Source organism: Sarcophilus harrisii, chromosome 5, assembly GCF_902635505.1.
Source record: "Sarcophilus harrisii chromosome 5, mSarHar1.11, whole genome shotgun sequence".
Taxonomy (NCBI): Eukaryota; Metazoa; Chordata; class Mammalia; order Dasyuromorphia; family Dasyuridae; genus Sarcophilus; species Sarcophilus harrisii.
In genome coordinates this window covers 14415704-14435547 of record NC_045430.1, presented here as the reverse complement: position 1 = coordinate 14435547, position 19844 = coordinate 14415704, and the positions used below count along the sequence as shown (strand labels likewise).

The following is a 19844-nucleotide window of genomic DNA, read 5'->3' as shown; positions in this document are numbered from 1 at the left end:
TATTTTCCTTCCTTACCCTCCCAATAGTCATGAGCAATAGGTGCTCAGTAACTTCCGCCACCAGAAGAGGTCCCAAACACAGATATAGTTGTAACACTAAGTAAAAGGCTTTGAAGAAAGCATAAAACATCACAAAGCCTTTGCCCTTTACTTTATAGAAAAGGATAAAAGAATTTTACGAGTTGGATGGAATCTCAAATGGTCATCTTGCCCAACACATCTTTTCTGCCCCCAAAAGAATCAGGGCTTATCTGGTTTTTAATTGAAGATCTTCAAATCAAGTCAAGAAGCATTTATTTAGTTTCTAATATTCCAGACACTACACTAAGTGCTAGAGATACAAAGTAAGGGGAAAGATAGCCTCCCAGCCTAATGAAGGAGACAATAACCAAATTACTATGCACAAATTATGTAAATTTGGAGATAACCAACAGGAAGAAGCCCCTAAAATTAAGGGGATGATAGAAAAAAGGCTTCTTTTAGTTGGAACTTGAAGACAGCTGAGAAAGCTGAGAACTGAAGCTGAAAAGGGATAGAATTGCAGCTTTGGTGGGGGGGGGGGGGAGGTAGCGCTAGCCAGCAGAAATCAGGAGATAGAAGATCTTGTGAAAGGACCAGCTAGGAGACCAAGGTTACTGAATCCTCAAGTCAATGGAGGAAGGAGTAGGACAAGGTGCAAAAAAGAATGAAAAGATGAAAGGGATTTGGTTTTTGAAGGTCTTTGCAAACCCAATGAATTTTTATTTATTTCTGGAAGTGAGAGAAAGCCATCAGAGCTTTTTTGAAAAAGGGGTGGTATATGTACAAGAGGGGATTATAAACACTTCCACTTGTGAAACCCCAACTTTATTAGGTTGATTTATAACATGTAAAAAAAGCTTTCTTAACTTGACAAGCTTCATTATAGGGTTTCCCCATCACCTTCAGTGCTACCCTCAGAGACAGTAGGCAAGGGAAGAAAGGCAGTTCAGAGGAGAGCTCCTGGTGAGCCAACAGGGAAACCTGACAGCCAAAGAGACAGGAAATGGGAAAAGCGGTAATGACCTCCATTTCTTACCGTTGCTTGGGCTTGGCATAGAGACGGCATTGCTCAACCTTCAGAGTAGATTCTGGCTTCCAGGTGCAGGAGATGTTGGCTCTTGAGTTATAGAAACAGGAGAGCTGAGAAGAGTCTGGAAAAAATCCAATCATCAATCAAGAAGACTTAAAATCTTTTATTATTTACTTATTTTTGTCATCAGCCCTTCCCCTTGGGGTATGAATCCTTTCCCTTAAACAAAGCTGTAGGTGATTTTAAGTGACACATACACTGGAAGTGTCCATTGTTCATAGGGTATAGAATTGGAGGTGACCTTAGAGATGAACTTTTCAATTTACAACAAAAGGAACTGAGACTTAGAGAGATTACTAAGATTACCAAAAAAAAAAAAAAAAAAGGATTTGAACTCAGATTTTCACGTAAATACTTTTTTCTTTGGTGCACATTGGATTCAGCCATTCTGGAAGCTTACTCCAATAAGTATTAAACAGTCTTCTAGTCTATGACCTCTGGTCTTCTCTAATTTCATGTCAAACCAAAGTCAACTTCTCAGTCCATTAGAAAAACTCCTAAATATATAGAATACTCCATAACATTAAAAATTTACAACCTGGACTTTCTCCCAAGTTAACCTCAAGATACACCACACACACACACACACACACACAGTCTCTTATAAGCTGAATGCCCAATTTATAGGATTAAGTTATAGAGCATGGGGCTGGGAGGTGGGTTTCCTCTCCCTCGATCAGAGTACATGTTAGATGATGAATCTTTGAACTGAGGCAAATCCCAAAGACCATCATTCCAACCTTCTCATTTTACAGAGGAGATAATTGTTCCCCAAGGGGAATCAAGGAGAGGTTCAAGGCACAGTCAAGTTTCCAATGAAGTTCAGTGTTTTGTACCAGTTCTCCAATTACAAGATTTCCTCACCTTTCAAGGCTCCCTGGATCCAAGGGAGAACAAGGAAGAGGAAAAAGAGAGGTAGATACCATGGAAGAGCAGAGCAGGTGTTCATACCCATAGGATGAAGCTGAGTATGGGGCCCCTGGAAAAAAGAACGAGAGAATATCCACAATGTATTATCACCTCCACAACTCTCACTATCACTAGAATCATCTTCACCACTATCACCTTCAAAAACATTGTCACCTTTCTTATCTTCACTACTATCATCATCAAAACTATCAGTACTAACACCTCTCTCACTACCATTTTCCTGTGCGATTCTGGTTCATGGCTTCCTGTCAATTCCCCCCATCCACTCCCCAGATGATACAACTAACATTCTGGGGATCTGCCTCTTGTTCCTTTGTCATAGAAAGGATAATAACTGAACATGCAGCTGTGCATCCTTAGTTCCATCTCCTTTAAAAAATTACATAGGACCTTGCTTGGTCCCAGGGTTTTATTTCAAACTATTTTTTTTATTTAATAGCCTTTTATTTACAGGATATATACTATTTCAAACTATTAATAGCACTTCTTTGTAATAGAAATATTCTTCAGGCGATGCCTCATGGCTGCAAGTTAGTGATCAGCACAGAATCCAGAGCATTCAATCATCAAGAGATGAATGATGGAGTGGAGAGGTGCATAGTGGATATAAAGAGACAATAATGTATTTGTGAGTTCTCTTCCTACTCCTTCAAATTATCCTATACTACAATATTTGGTCCCTCTCTTCAAATGGAAGGTAAATTTTTGGTTTTTTTTAAGAGTAGGAATTGAAGTCTTGCCTTTTGGTTTTACCTCCTACTCTATCACCTACATATATGTAAATATAGAATAATATGTGATTATCTTCCTTTAGGGTTTGCAAAGTGCTTTACAAATATCTATTTTATTTTATCCTTACACAAATTCTAGGAAGTAGGTCATTATCCACATTTTACAGACAAGGAAACTGAGGTATAGAGAAATTCAACAACTTGCCCAAGGTTATATAGTAAGTTTTGGGGGTGGGAGGTAATAGATTTGAACTCAAAACTTCTGGACTCTAAGTTCAAAAGACTATTTCTATATCACATGGTTATTTTTTGATAATATCACCTAACTGTTAATAAGAATTGGGTTCAATATTCAATATTAGAGCCTTTGATTCAAAGTTCAAAACTCTTCTCACTATTTCATGCTGATTTTTAGGACAATATAATCTAGAATCAAATGGTATTAGAGATCATCCTTTGATTTACAAGGAGAAAAACTAAGGCACCTTCTTATTTGCAGAGAGAAAATTGAGGCTTAGAGAGGGTCAGTGATTTGCCAAAGTCATCAACTACTAACAGAGTCAAGATTGATTCCAAGCTCCAGTGCCAATTCCCAAACTCAGATATTCTACCACATTGCTTTTTTGAAGGAATACAAAGGAATAGAGTAGAAACGATGGGAAAAGGGCAGTGGTCTTGGTCATCTGCCTTTTTCTCCTCCAATATGGTTAAGTCATGTAGACTTGGGTAAGAAGAAGAGCGGGAGAGGGGGATGGTTTGGAACTACAGTTTAGCCTTTTTTAATGTATTATGAACAAAGATCCCAGCAGTTACCATCTGGAGAGAAGGTTGCATAGTTAGCTCCCAAGAAGCAGATGCAAGTCCTCTTGAAATTTTTCCTGATTCAGCCAAGAATAGGGGAGGGGGATTGGATCAAACCTGCTTTTCATCTGCACTTCTGTCTTCTCATCTGTAAAAGGAGAGAGATAATATATAATAATAAAAGGAAATAGGTACTATAAAACTATAAAAGGAGAGGAGCTCATTCCAATGGAGTTGTGAACTTTTCAGCTTAGGGACTCCATCCAGACATGCAAATCATAACCCATCCATGCCTTTTGTGATCCTTAAAGTACTGTACAAGTGTTAGCCATCCTTGTAATTATGGTCATCACTATATTAAGTCAGCACCAACATTATCTTCACTGAACTAATATCCATATAAGATAGCTTCTAGGGTAGCCATAAGAGAAGTGCTTTGTAAGTATCAAATCAAAAATTAGAAAAAGGAAATTACTGTTGTTGTTTTTATTGTTACACTGCCATCATCAGAATCACCATCACATTGTTATTATCATCCTCATCACCATAATTATCATTCCCATCATCCATAATTATCATCACCAAAATCATCCATATCATCATCATTATATGATCTTTCCTGTTATCATTACAGCATCCCTATCCTCCCAATGACCATAGCTATCATCGTCAATGCCATCTTCACGTTCATCATCTTTGGTGGCACTATAATGATAGGGGTCATGATAGTCATCCTATAAGCATTGCTTTCATCATCACCAATGCTCAATTCACCGTTCCCATTCTCATCACTGTTACGACAACCACCATAATCATCAACATCATCATCATCATCATCATCATCATCATCATCATCATCATCATCATTTCTACTAAACCAGTGTCAGCCATGTCATGGAACTCTTTTCCAAGTCTTCTTGTGAATTGTCTATGGGAAATCCATCTAAAATAGTGAAGGCTTTCAAGACCCTTGATATATTATGAATAATATTATGAATGCCAATGAAACATACAATGTTTTATGCCTTGCTCATTAAAGGAAAGCTCTACTTTCTTTGGGAAATACTGGCTTCTTTCTCAAGCAGAAAGGTTTTTGTTTGTAATATTCACATTCTCTCAGGGATATCTTGTGACTTTGAGCCCAGCAACTCCACAGAGTTCAAAGAATTGTAGTGAATACAGGGAAAAGTAAGAAATAGACTCTTTTCACATCTTGATGAACTAACTTGAAGTCTTTCAATCACATGGTGGCCTAATATTAGAAAGTCCCCAAGTCCTGCATAAGGACATGATAAAGCCGAGAAACTATTCTAACTACTTATTGTCCTTGAATAAAAGACCACAAAGTTTTGTGTAAAAGGACTGTTTTCATCAAAGTAAAAGCACTTGGTTACTTTCCCTCGTCTCCTGACCTTGAACAGGAAATGTTTTCTTACTCTGTTAATAAATCTTGCCACTTGCATTTCAAATACTTCTCTTTTCTCTCTTTCTTGATCCTTAACTTTCTCTTTCCCTCCCACTCCTATAAAGTCCTTTACTGATCTATCTTAAGTTGCCACAGAATGCAGCTGATAGGCTGAAGTGGGCCTGAAAGGTTACAAAAGCCAAATCCGTACCCCAGAAATCTGAATTTGTAATCGGCAAGATTCTCCAGCAGGACACTTAATCTCTTTATTTTGAGTATGACCTCCTACCTTTGACCCACAGTCATCAGACCCCCATCGATGAGTATGCTTTTCTAAAGAAGTGGAGAGAATTCCTTGACAAATCATTTAAAGGGCCATGGAGAGGTGAATTACAGACATGAGGAGTCTACAACTTATTGTGCAAAGTAGAAATGGCAAAGGTATGGCATCAGATAGACTTATGATTGGAAAAAGGGCAGGGCAAAAATGAAATGATAATGATGATGAATTCCCCTTTACTCAATGCACACTTTAAAGTCAACAAAATACTTTCCTAACAGCAACAGCAGTATGGAGGCAATACAAACGTTACCAGTTTTCCAGAGGAAGAAACTAAGATTTAGAGAGAGGCAGTGCAGTATAAAGGGAAGACTGCTGGATTTTGAGGAAATGAGTTAAAATCCCATCTTTGCTATTTTGCATTCCAAGATCACCTTCCCTAATGGAATATAAGTGTATGACTATAAGATCATAAATCTAGAGCTGGAAGAGACTTTAGAAATCAACTAATCCAACCTAGGCTCTCTCTGTTTTACAATTGGGGAAACTGAAGTGCAGAGATGATTACAAGATCATAAATCTAGAGGTGAAAAGGACCTCAAGGGCCATCTAATCCAACCTCTTCCCATTTTACAGAAAGGGAATTAAAATCCAGGTACATGAAAGGACTTAATGGTCACACAGATGGGAAATAACAGAGCCATGATTTGAACCCAAATCCTTGAACTCTAGATTCAACACATCATTTTGTAACATTGCCTTTCTACAAAAAGAAGGGTTTGGACTAGATGACCTCTAATGTCTTTTTCAGTCAAGGAAATTATATTTCTGTGATTTTCTGGGTCTCATAGTTAATAAGTTGCAGAATTGGCTCAGGAATCTTAGTGTCCTATCTCTTAAATCTAATGTTCTTTCCTCCATTCCTTTGCAGTCTAATTTATGTTGCTATTCCTATCTCCCATAATTCACTAGGTTTGCTGCTTGAAGTGCTGGTAAGGTGTTAGCATCTTATTTTCTCCATAGTTAGGCACTTTGAAGGTCATGATCAGAGGCCAAACACACTCTCACAGTCTATCAGGACATCTCTCTTCTAGACCTGATTGCCTTGTTCCTCTTACCACCTGAATGTCTCGCAATGTTCTATACTCTCTCTTTCCCCCTCCTCACTATTGTCTCCTAAACATTTCAATCTCCTAAACAAATTATGATTTCCATTTTTACCCTTCTACGAAAACTACTTTTTTCCATTCACCAGTGACTTTCTAGGGCAAAAATGCTACGGCCATTTGTACTTCTTCCTATTGTGGTGACTCAACTGGGATCCTACATGTATTCACTATAAGCCATGGTAAACAAATGATCTTTTGGATTGGGATACCAAATGGGCAAATCAAATGAATGCTATAAAAGTGGTTTTTGATGGTTTCCCACAGTATCATTATGGACTATATGATGATCCAGTTAAATGAGTTCCAAGACAATGAGACAAAGTGATGGAATATTAAGATCAGTAGTTAATTAATGGTAATTAATGGTTTTGATGCGAAAGCTTCTCAAAACGAGAAGTTTCTTCCATAGAATTAACTACCACTAACATCGAATGACTCTACGGTTGCCCTCCCCCATACCATACATTTGAGCAAACCGTATTCATTAAATCTTAAAACAAGAAAGGGAGGAACCCCCCCAAAAGTTGATTTCAAGTCAATTCATCCTCCCTTTAGCCTTGTAGCAAAGTTGAAGGTAACAATTACATCAATGAGCATGTTCATAGCACTTTATTTTTTTTGAGAACTTTTTCTCTTTTTAGCTTTTTATTTTTTCCAAATACATGTAATGATAGTTTTCAACATTCACCTTTGCAAAACCTTGCGTTCCAAATTTTTCTCCCTCTCCTTCCTCCTCCCTCCTCCCTCCTCCCCAAGACAGAACCTATCTGATATAAGTTAAACATTTCATAGCACTTTAATATTTGCAAAACACTTTCCTGGTCCATAAAATAAGGGGATTGGACTAGGTGACCCATTTGCTCCTCCCAGTTCTAACATATCATAGTTTGAATGAATCCTTATTAAGCTAAGAATAGCTTGGAGTATTTGAGAGATTTGTCCTTGGTCCTATTCTATTCAACACTTATCAATATCTTGAGAGGCTCCATAGCTAGTGGATAGAGAAGTGGGTTTTGTGTCAGGGGGAAAAAACACTCCCTTTGATGAGTACTCATTGATCCTGGGCAAGCCATCGAACTTCTTAGTTCCCTGGACAAGTCTCTAAGACTCCTAGTTGAAGTGAAGATACCAACTTGAATTTGGGAAGAGTTTCCCTATTCAGACATTCCTGTTGAAATCCCAGGTCTAGCCTTGATCTCTGATCCACACCAACTTCTTGGATAAAGTGACGTGGGATAAAGCAGGAGCATGTCCCAAAGCTGAAAGGTATATCCCTCTAGCTGGATGACAGAATCAGGATCTAAAAGTGTTGACACACTGATGGATGGGATTGAATAGGAGGAAGATGAATAATAATAGACTGCATGAATACAGGATGTGGAAAATGTGGGGAGGCATCAATTCAAGTCTAACCACATCAGTCTCTTCTGTCAGGGGTTCCTCTCACATAACAGAGCACAGAACATCAGAGAAAACATCAGAGCTGGGAGAACCCCAAGAGATCCTTGTGCCCAATGCCTCAGATTTTACAGAGGGATTTCCTCTTCTGTAAAATGGGGGTTTGGAGTAGATGGCTTCAGGGGTCCTTTCCAGCTTTAAGGATATGATCCTGAGGGAGATGCAGTGGATAAAGCACAGGGCTTGAAGTCAGGAAGACCTAAATTCAAATTCAGCCTCAGACACACTTACTAGCAGTGTGGCCCTGGGCAAGTCTTACTACCTCAGTTTCTTCAGCTATGAAATGGGAAAAATAATTATAACATGCATTTCACTGGGTTTTATGAGGAACAAATGTGATAAAACTTATAAAGTGCTTAGCACACAGTGCCTGGCACATAATAGACACTTAAAAATTCATTTTTATTCTTTCTTTGAGTCTATGACTTGGGTTCAAATCCAAACCCTGGTCCAGTCAATTAGCCTTCATAAACATTCGTTTCTTCATTTGTAAAATGAGGGATTTGGATTTGTTGGTCTCTAAGGTTCCTTCCAGTCCTAAACCTATGATTCTCTTCAAAACCAATATCTCAAAATTTTTTTGACATATTTCTATTGGAACCCAAACTATGATGGCAAGTTTGGTTACTCTCAGAGGAACCATTGGTATCCATTTAATCCAATAAGAATAACAGGAGCTATTTCATTTTATGTTTTCATATTCTTCCAAAACTATCTAGATTTTGTATTAAATACTCAGAAAGTCATTACACATATAGTCTCCTGAGCCTGACCACTCGGGGCTTCTGATTACTAGAGGGGATCTCATCATCCTTCTGATTTTTTTTTATTAAAATCATTCTTTTCTGCTATTTCTTCCTTATCTAGGAGCTGGCAATCCTACCACTTAATAGAGAGACAGAGTGCTAACTCCGAAACAGAACTCTATCTGAAGTCAGAGGAATGAGATCAGGTCTGAGCTCTTTGTTACCTTGAGTAAAGTCGAGCTTTCTGCTCAGTATAATGAAGGGTTGGACTGTGTCCTCCTCCTCCTCTTCCTCCTCAGCCTCATTGTCTTCTTCTTCCTCCTCCCCCTCTTTTTTCTTTTCTTCCTCCTCTTCTTCCCCTTCCTTCCTTCCTCTCTCCATTATACTTGGCAATCCTTTTATTCTTCCTTTGTAGATTATCACAATTCCCACAACATCAGTTCCAAACTTTGTTCCTTGTCTTAAACTTACTACACAACTTCCTCTCTCTCTCTCTCTCTCTCTCTCTCTCTCTCTCTCTCTCTCTCTCTGTCTGTCTCTCTCTCTCTGTCTGTCTCTCTCTCTCTGACATGTCCCCTACTTTACTGAAAGAATAAAAGCTCTTGTTACATACTCCTTTCATCTCCCTAGTCCACAACTCAGACTCCTTTTATGTCAACCCCAATTATCTTCTCTATTTCAGTCTCTGAAGAAGTAGCTCTTCTCCTTTCCAAGATCAATCTTTCTATTGCTTTAGATCTAATTCTCTCCTGCTTCCTCTCAGAACTTGCCTCCTCTTCTTATCCTCAATCCCCCTTATCTCTCTTGGCCTTTTTCTTGCAACCAACAAACTAGCCACACCTTCCCATCTTTAAGAAAAGATTCACTTGAATCAGCCAACCTCAGGACCTTTTCTCTCATCTCTCTCCCTTTTCACCAACAAATCTTTAGAAAGAAACTACTCTCATTGCTTATATTTCCTGACTTCCCACTTGTTTTTCATTCCTTTGCAATGGGTCTTGTGGCACTCCCTCCCCCCCAACACACCTCTCTCTCCAAGGTTACAGGTGACATCCAAAACCTTTCCTCTGTCTTCAATTTATGTCTGCAGTTGCTTATTTGTTTGTTTGGTTTTTGATACTTTCTGACTTCTCACTTGTCTTCTCATTTGATTTTTTTCTGCCAGTGCTCTATCTTGACTCTCTTCCTACCTCTCTGGACATGTCTTCTCATTCTCTGAAGACTAATTTGAGTTTTAGCTTGGATATAAGTCACTCGGTCTTGGATTTGTTCCATCTTATTTCTATAACTAGTCATGGGAGACCCCTCTCATTGCATCCAGGACCATCTCCAGTCATCCTGATCTATATCTGGCCACTGGACCCAGATGGCTCTGGAGGGGAAAGTGAGGCAGGTGACCTTGCACAGCCCTTCTTCACTTAAAGCCAATTCACTTGCATGTCATAGCATCACCTTCTTGATATCATGGTTCTCTTCGAGAACAAAGGATAAACAACAAAGTGCTTTCTTAGTGAACTTTTCAACTCCCTTAGGTTCACTTATAATCCTCTGGATAAATTATGGAGTTGGTCTTAATGGCTTGTAAAGTCTCTTGCAATTCTCAAATTATGATCTTATGAAATAGTCTTAATAATAATTCCTAAATCTATATATAATCACTTATAATCTCTCTAGAATCCCAGTCTACCTTTACAAATGCTTCCTACATATCTCCATTAAATCACCCAATTAATAAGCATTTATTAATAGTCAAACTAGTTTCTGCCCTTGGGAGCTCATATTCTAATGGGGAAGACAACAGAGATTACCTCATAGTCATTTAGCTTGTGTTTGGTGAAGGATCAGAACACAGGTCTACCTACCTTCTTTGTCATTTCTGTTCCTTTCTTTTTATCTTTATCTAAACATCTGTTCCTTTCTTTTTATCAAATGAGACTATCTGCAAATTTTAAAGCATTATATGAATGACGGTTGTTATTATTATTATTATTATTATTTAATGCTACTATCACCCTCATTCAGGTCACCATCTCTCACTAGAATAATTGCCCTTGTCTTCAGCTTCTCTCTTTAACAGTCCTTCTTCCACATAGCTATCAAAGACATCTTCTTCAAGGACAGATCAGATTATATGATTCTTCAACTCCTTATATTTCAATGGCTCCCTAGTGCCCCTAAAATCAGATCTTTAGATTTCCTATCTTTAAGACCTCAGATCAGTTTCAACTTGATTATGCATATTTCTACTCTTTCCACACTCTCCCATTGCAGCTAATCTGTTCTTGCTGTTCCCTGGACAAGATATCATTACCCATCTTCATGAACTTGCTGTCAAGTGGCAGAAAATTGGCTCTAGAGTTGGGAAGATCTGAGTAAGAATTCTGCCTTAGGCACTTACACTTAATGTGTGGTTCTGGGCAAGTCGATCAACCTGTGTTTGCCTCAGTTTCCTCATCTGTAAAATGGGGAAGAAGCTAGCATCTTCCTCCTAGGGTTATAATGTAAAGCATTTAATACAGTATCTGGCAATAATAGGTGCCTAATAAATGCTTGTCTCCTTTCTCACTCAAACCCCTTATTTCCTATAGAACTTTTCTCAAATGCCATCTGCATAAATAGCCTTCCTTGATCCCTCCTTAGCTACTAATTCCCCCTATGCAAAAATAAAAAAGCTTGTTTTTATTTTGCATATGATCATTTATGCACCTCATGTCTCCCCATCAGAATATCAACTTCCTGAAGGTAGGAACTATTTCATTCTTGCCTTTATATTCCAACACCTAGCATAGTATGTGGCACATAGCATCCTCTTCACAAATTCTTATTGATAGATGAATTCTCTTTCTTTCATCCTCCTAATCCATTGCCAGCTAACAGCCAGGTCACCAATTTAATCTTTATAACATCTCACCCCTTGCATCAGGTAGCCACTGGTCTATACCCTGCCTTCATTATCTCTTGCCTAGATTGGTGCCTCTTAGTATAGCTCTTTAAATCATTTCCTTCCCCTTTCCAAATCTCCAAACAATATCAAAATTCTTTTCTTATATCACACCCCTGCTCAAGAAGCTTCTTTGGCTCCCTATGGTCCCTAGAATAAAATGTACAACTTAGTTTGGTATTTAAATACCTGCATAATTTGACTCCAATAAGGGAACTGATTAAATGATCTAGAATGAAGGGACTTTAGAAGGTATTGGATCCAATCCCTCTTTTTTTTTAAACAGATAAAGAAACTGAGGCTCAGAGAGGAGAAGTGTTACTTTTACCTCTCCAGATCCTAATGGTGGAGAATGAGTTTCAGCTTGGATTATCTCCACTACCCGAAGCTTTTTCTTCTCTCCAACCTAGCACTTAAAGGTTCTAACTCTTGCTGCTTGGCAGTTGAGTGGAGGGAGGCATCAAGGTGTATCATGGGAAGACATCAGATTTGCATCAGATTAGGAATGTTCAGGAATATCACCTGCAGTCTCCTTCAAGTTGTCTCTTAGTATCTTTTTTCTAGTTTTGTCTTCTGGAGTCAAGTAGGATAGTATAATCCTTCTTGCAAGTCTACTTCAGATACCTGAAGATAGTTCTCATGTTCTCCCCTCCCTTTCACAAGCCTTCTTCCTTTTTCCTCCTCCTCCTCTTCCTCCTTCCCCTTTGTTTCTTCAGGGCAATCAGGAGGATCACACAGCTAGTCCATACAAGTGTCTGAGGCTGAATTTGAAATCGGGTCTATCTGACTTCAAGGCCACTGTGCCACCTGGCTGCCCCTCGGACAAGCCTTTTCATCATCCAAGTCAATTCCTTCAGCCAATCCATCTGAATATACCATGAATTACATTGGCTTCCCTCCCCTGCTCAAGCTCATCAATGACAGAGCAGATGCTCTTGGTGGGGGCTACCTGGGGAATGGCTCAGGAAGAGCATCAGCTCCCTCATCCTGGACACTCTTCTGTGGCCAATGAAGATATCAGCTTTGGAGGATGCTCAGCTGCACAGCTGACTCATAAAGAGATTACAGTCCCAGCTCTTTTCAAACCCTAGCTCTCATAATTACTAGCTGTGAGACCTTAAACGAATCACATCCCCTTGTTGGGACAGTTTCCTCCTTTGAAAATGAGAGAGATGGACTGTGGTATCCTTTGATATCATAACCCTCAGCCTTCTGAAGAGTGAAGGGGGGGGGGTTAGCAGTAGGGGAATCTTGAGTCATAGAGATAGATTTTGATCTCATGTGTAGACACAAGGACAGACACAATCCCTTCCACCCCCTACACCTCAACAGTCACAGTCACAGAAGGGGAACCCAAGATTCTCCCCTATTCTTCTAAGAAGGAGGGGGAAAGCAGATCTTAGGGTACAAGGGAGGGAAGCTGGAGGGAGGGGTCTGGAGGCACACTTCTTAGCCATTCTCCAAGGCTACCATTTCCCTGCCCATCTGTCCCCAGAGGAAAGGCACAGAAAAACAGAGGATAGTAATCTTTCGCCCACGGGGCCCCAGATCTGTCTTACTGCTGGGAAAGATGTGTCAGAATGAAACTGCCATCCACCCCCTCCTTAGCTGGGAAGCATCCCCTAACAGCACCTCCCTTTTCTCATGACCCATTATCTTTCTCTTGTCCCTCAACATCTCCATTATTATTCTCTACCATTGCCCTCTTTTCAAAAGATCTCTTATCCTCTCCCCTCCCCATCCCATCCTTTCCCTACTTTCCACCTTCCTCCCTCCCCCAGCCTTCTGTTCTTGCCTACTTCAAAGGTTCCTCTCCCAAAGGAACAAAGGCTATAAGAACACAGATTTCAAGCTGAATGGCATCTTAAGGGATGACAGCATCAAAAGTCTCAGAGCCTGAAAAGGATTTTGGCAGCAATCCAGACCAACCCATTCCTGACCAAGAATCCCCTGCTAAATGATCATTCTGTCCCTGCTCAAAGATCTCTAAGGAGAGGAAAACCATTGCCTCTCTGGGCAGCCCATTTGGGACACCTCCCATGCTCAGGAAACTTTCTAATGTGAGCCGGACTTGAAATTCTTTGCCACTTGCACCCACTCCTTCTAATTCAATTCCCTGTAGCCACATAGAACACATTGGACCCATCTTCCATCTGACAACCAGCCCTCCAGATGCCTGAAGGCGTCTCCCATACCCCCCACACCGGTCTTCTCTTCAGAAACAGCATCACTTCCTTCAACCCATTCTTCTACAGTAAGAGTTCCAATTCTTATCGTCACCGTATTTTCCCTCTTCTGGATACCTCCAAAGTATAGAAATAATGAAAGGGACCTCTCTGATTCTAGAACCAAGGCTTTTGTTCTAGTATATCAGAAACCCTTTCTAAAATGGATCCAAATCCAAAAATTACTGTCTACTCTTAATCCTAGATATTTACAGAGAAGGAAACCGAGGCCCCCAGAGTGGTAAGTGGACCTGTTCTAAGTAGTATCAGAGGCAAGATTTGAAACCAGGTCCTTAGTTTCCAAATCGATTATTGTCCACCACAATGAGGCCAGATCTCTGGGAACTTCTTTCCTCACACCTCCCGTCTACTTCTCTCCCTCTCACAAAGTCCATCACTTCTACCTCCCCATCTATCCCCATCATCCTGCCTCCCCATCTATCCCCATCATCCTGCCTCCCCATCCATTCCCATCATCCTGCCTCCCCATCCATTTCCATCATCCTGCCTCCCCATCCCTTCCCATCATCCTGCCTCCCCATCTTTTCCCATCATCCTGCCCCCTCTTCTCTTCCTCATCTTCTACTTCTCTTTCAGAAAATTCCCTACTCCAGACTTACCTCCTCCAGGTCCCCAGGCTCTGGTACCTTCCACATCAAAAGCTGCCCCCCCTCTGCTGCCTCTTTCAGGGGCCACCAGAGGGGGCAAACACACTTTGAGGCAGATGAGAGGGGAATCCCAAAGAAGAGAGGTCAGCGTCCCTTAAGTGGCCTGAGGAGGGAAGCAAGACCTTATCAGCAGGCTGGTACTCTGCCCTGAGGACTCCATGCACTGGCCTGGCTCAGGGCCTCCAAGTATGAGAAGGCAGCTACCTGGGCAGAGACTTAAAAATCCCCCAGGCTCAGCCCACTTCCTGTGGTGACTGGGGGAGGGGGACAGAGATGGGTGGAAATTAGGCTAAGCCTGAAACTCTGAACCAAATACCAGGTACCAGATAGAGATCTCCCACACACTCCCACAGCCTTAGCACACATCCCACATTCATGTGCACATATGTGCACACACATACCCCGTTCTGCATGGAAGAGGCAAGACTGGTCTGTGCTTCCCAGGAAAGGTCTCCCCAGGACTCACTCCCATTTCTCAGATCTTGAACCCCCCAATACTGCTTTAATTGCATCCCCCCAATATATATCCACAGACCATCCAATGTAGAAGTCAAGTATATTGTTACATACGCAGTCATACATTGCCACATGCATGAAGCTAATAGCCAACATTGCTACAACACTGTGGATTATGAAATGCTTTTCATATGTAATCTAATCTGATCCTCCCAGCTTCCCTGTTATGTAGAACAGTTATCATCACTCCCATTTTGCAGATGAGAAAAATGAGGTTCAAAGGGGTGAACTTGGCCACGGTCACATAGCTAGTAAATATGGAAGGCAGAATTAGAACCCAGTAACACAATAATATAAATGTTACTTTCATTCATAAACACTCTCTCATCTACCCAATTCTCTCTATGCCTCTGTCTCTGTCTTTCTCTTTGTGTATATCTGTGTATATATTCATTTCTATATAAATTAGATAATGCTTATAAATGCTTTATTCCTTTAGAGCTAGCTATTATTATTACACTAATAACTTTTTTTTATCTTCCCAGAAGCACTCCTTAGACAAGGAACCACTTGAAGCTATACTTCTTAAGCAGAAGAAAAATTCAGTAAATCAGTTCTTTTTTGAGCTGTCTTTGGTGGATCGAGTCCTGCATTAGATGGTATAAGGGAAATGAAAAGGAAAAAGGAGATATAGTTCCTCCCTTAGGGAGTTCTTCCTTGAGATAGGGGAAGGGAGGGAGCATTTGGACTGACGACATGGGATGTCATGGTCTTAGACCTCCCAAGAGCTTTCACTCTGCTAGGAGACAAGAGTTTCCATTATCAGGTATTGTTCAGGACGATGAGGAGGAGAAAAGGCTCTCAGGAAGTACAAATTAAAGTGGGGGGTGAACCTTCCTTCAGGTGTGGTGATAGAAAGATGGCATACATATCCAGAGCATACCTATGGCACTATCCCCTACTATCTGTAACTCACTTTTCTCTAATGCCCCATTACTGAAGTCCTGTCATAGAAAGAACAAGGAGGGGAAGTCAAGAGTTGTGGGCTTTGGGCTGGGCTTCTGTGTGGATGTATATGCAGGAGCAGCTCACTTCCCCTGATTTGGCTTCAGTTCCCTCTCCTGAACCTAAAGGTTCCTTTCAGGGCTAATGCTACCAAAGTCCATCGTTCCATGAGAGATTTGTTGTTTATCCTTTCCTTCCTTCCTTCCTTCCTTCCTTCCTTCCTTCCTTCCTTCCTTTCCTTTCCTTTCCTTTCCTTTCCTTTCTTTCTTCCTTTCCTTTTCTTTCTTCCCTTTCTTTCTTTCTTTCTTTCTTTCTTTCTTTCTTTCTTTCTTTCTTTCTTCTTTCCTTCCTTCCTTCCTTCCTTCCTTCCTTCCTTCCTTCCTTCCTTCCTTCCTTCCTTCCTTCCTTCCTTCCCTCCCTCTCTCCCTCCCTCCTTTCTTTCTTTCTTTCTTTCTTTTGAAAGCTTTTTATTTTTAAAACATATGCATGGACAATTTTTCAATATTGACCCTTGTAAAACCTTGTGTTCCAATTTTCTCCCCATTTCCCCCACCCCCTCCTCCAGATGGCAAGTAATCTAATATATGTTAAACGTGGTAAAACTATATGTTAAATCCAATATATGCACACACATTTATACAGTTATCTTGTTGCACAAGAAAAATCAGATCAAAAAGAGAAAGAAAATAAAATGCAAGCAAACAACAAAAAAAGTGAAAATACTATGTTGTGATCCACATTCAGTCCCCACAGTCTGGATGCAGATGGCTCTCTTCATCACAAGATCATTAAAATTGGTCTAGAACTGATCAATGTATAATCTTGCTGTTGCCATGTATAATGATCCCCTGGTCCTGCTCATTTCACTCAGCATCAGTTCATGTAGGTCTCTCCAAGACTTTCTAAAATCATCCTACTGATCAAAGGTTTTACTGGAGAGACTATGGTCACTATGCAAGCTACAGTTTTTTTTTTAACAAGTGAGAGTGGGTGAAAGATGGACGAGTGCCCCCCAAAGACTTGGCAAACCCTCGCACCAAAGGTGTTAGTCCTCAGTTCTGCTGTGGTGGTGGTCCCAATGAGGGACCCCATCATCTCCCCCTACCACAGCCTTCTTGTGATGCTTCACTATGGCAGAGTTCATCCAGGAAGATTTTAGAGACCTGTGTCAATGGAAGGGGGGTTGGCTCCCTGGTACCCTGCTCTTCCCTTGGGCAGGGGACTCTGCCTTCTGCATGAGATGTGGGGAAGTGAAAGGAAGCCTTTATGCAGTGTTCCAAGTTTTCATGGGGCCACCCCATCCTGCCATGTTTGTGTGTCCCTCTTTCATGTTAGAGTTAAAGGCATCTGAAGACATCTCTAGATATGGATTTAATGACTCACAGCAAAACAGACTCAGAACAGAAATGAATAGGCTTCCACTTTTCACAGACAAACACAACAATACAGAATGTCAAGGTTAGAAGGGGCCTTAGAACAAGGAACGTCAGAACTGGGAGGGGGCTTAGAACAGGGGATGGTAGAGCCAGAAGGGGGCTTAGAACAGGAAAGGTCAAAGCTGGGAAGGGGGTCTTAGCATAGGGAATGTCAGAACTGGGAGGGAGCTTAGAACAGGGGATGTCAGGGTTAGGAGGGGGCTTAGAACAGGGGATGTCAGAACTGGGAGGGAGCTTAGAACAGGGAGTATCAGGGCTGAGAGGGAGCTTAGAACAGGGATGTCAGAGCCGGGAGGGAGCTTAGAACAGGGGGTGTCAGGGGTGAGAGGGAGCTTAGAACAGGGAATGTCAAAGCTGGGAAGAAGCTTAGAACAGGGAATGCCAGAGCTGGGAAGTAGCTTAGAACAAGGAATGTTAAAAGTATGAAGGAGCTTAGTTGGGCATTAAGCACTGATTAAGTATTCGCTGCCAGGCACAGTGTTAAGAATTAGGAATACAGAGAAAAGCCAGATACTGACTCTGCATTCAAGCCATGTATATGTGGGAAAGGTGTCTTATACAGCGTCACACACAGAATTGATGGGAGATAAACTCAGAGGAAAAGGATTGGAGCTGGAGGCGAGGATGGAGAGAAAGACCAAAAAAAAAAAAAAAAAAAAAAAAAGCATCCTGATGACAAGAAGATTTGATCTGAGTCTTGAAGAAAGCAAAGGAGATGAGAAAGGACAGCATTCCAGCCTTCGGGGACAACCAGTACACAGCAGAGAGATGGAAAATGGAGTATCATGGGAAGAAACAGAAACATGATGTAAAAGAACAAAACCAGATCTTTCCCTTTACTGGTAATACGAGTTACATGGATTGTGGAAGTCTGAGACACTCTAGTGACCATGATGGAGCTTTCCCTTTCAGGGAAGCTTCAACTCTGTTAGTACTATAAGTGGGAAATCTATATATGTCTGTAGAGAACATATACAGTAGCAGGGGGTGACTGTAGGAATGGATTTCTTGTCTTTGTACCTACCCTGAATACTTTCCTCTCCTGGGTAGTACTACAAGTCCAGAGAATTATAAAGATGCCACAGGGAGGTGAGGTCTATTTTTGTCTGCTGAAACCCTTCCTATCATTGAATATTACCTGCCCTATAAAGCTTTCTCTGATGATCTGCAACTAAAATTGGTCCCTTGCTATTCAAGTTTTTAATCAAACATTTTGACTGAACCTCTCATTCATTCAATAAACTTTTATCAAGTGCCAGACTACCAGACAAAATAATTTACTCATTATTTTCTATGATAGTCGTTTTTTATATTGTTTCTTACCCTTATTAGTGATACGTCTCACTTCCTTCCAGGACTTGGATTTGAATCTAAATCCCCAGTCTCCAGTGTTCTTTGTCTCATACAATGTATGGTTTTCTCCTACTTCCCTTCCCTAGGTTTCTCATCTTATATTCTAAGCTTTTCTTGTGTCTTCCTATGTCACCATTTCCTTCCCCTTCCTCCTGTCCACTCAATAAATTCCAGTGGCTTCCCATTTTCCCCAAGAAGTATATGGCGGGCAAACTGGGCTTTGAGCCAGAAAGACAGGCCAGAGTTCAAATCTGATGTCAAACATTTACTAGCTGTGTAAACTTGAGGAACTAGCTCATTTTTCATTTTTTATCAATTGTAAAATAGGGATTAAAACAATAATAATACCCCCGAGAGAGAGACAGAGACAGAGACACACAGAGAGAGACACAGAGAGACAAAGAGAGAGAAAGAGATAAAAAGAGAGAGAGAAAGAGAAAGAAAGAGAGACAGAGAGAAAGGAAGAGAGAGACAGAGAGAAAGAAAAAGAGAGACAGAGACAGAGACAGAGAGAGAATTTAGTATGTTCTTTTTGTGTGCCGGGTATTGCATTGAGAACTGAAGGAACAAATAAAAGCAGGTAAGATAGCCTTCCCTCAGGTAGCTTACATTCTAAGACCCAAATGATAATCTGCACTAGTGAACTGACTTTCCTTTCCCATGTGGATGCAATCACATCTCTAATTAATAGAAAACTACACTATAGTGTAAGTAAAAGTCAGGCAACAATATATTTATCACCTTTTTGAGGAAGTATTTATTTCCATGTGGTTTGTATAAGTATGAAATAATGTGTCTGTTCCTTGAATCTGACATATCTACACACTTTGTTGTGCACTGATGGCTTGGCTACACAATACTCCATTGCCGATTTTGCTGCCATATTATACTATATAACTGAAATCTGTACCACACTACAATTTCCTATATGATAGGTTATGGAGGGCAAAGGTGAGGAGAGGGGATATAGGAAAATGGCCTCTGATTTTGTTGACCTAAAGAACTTCCAAATAAAAAAACTCCCTTTATCAGGGCAAGTCTGCCTTCCTTCCAGTCTTAAAGAGTTTACCTAGAGTAGGAATTCAAACAGAATTCAATTAAAATTCAAATGAAAACGTTAGCTAAGGAT

At 40.6% G+C, this 19844-nt stretch overlaps 1 protein-coding gene across 1 annotated transcript in view; it reads right to left on the bottom strand.

Moving 5' to 3' along the window:
• Positions 1 to 14643, bottom strand: part of IL2RB (interleukin 2 receptor subunit beta) — a 29089-nt gene extending 14446 nt beyond the window's left edge. Inside the window, exons 1-4 of the mRNA XM_031937936.1 lie at positions 14418 to 14643; positions 3586 to 3721; positions 1976 to 2090; positions 1058 to 1172 (exon numbers count right to left, since the gene is read on the bottom strand). Coding sequence (XP_031793796.1) covers positions 1058 to 1172; positions 1976 to 2090; positions 3586 to 3606 — 251 coding nt within the window. The 5' untranslated portion in view covers positions 3607 to 3721; positions 14418 to 14643. The remainder of the gene's footprint in view (positions 1 to 1057; positions 1173 to 1975; positions 2091 to 3585; positions 3722 to 14417) is intronic.
• Between the last annotated feature and the right edge of the window lie 5201 nt (positions 14644 to 19844).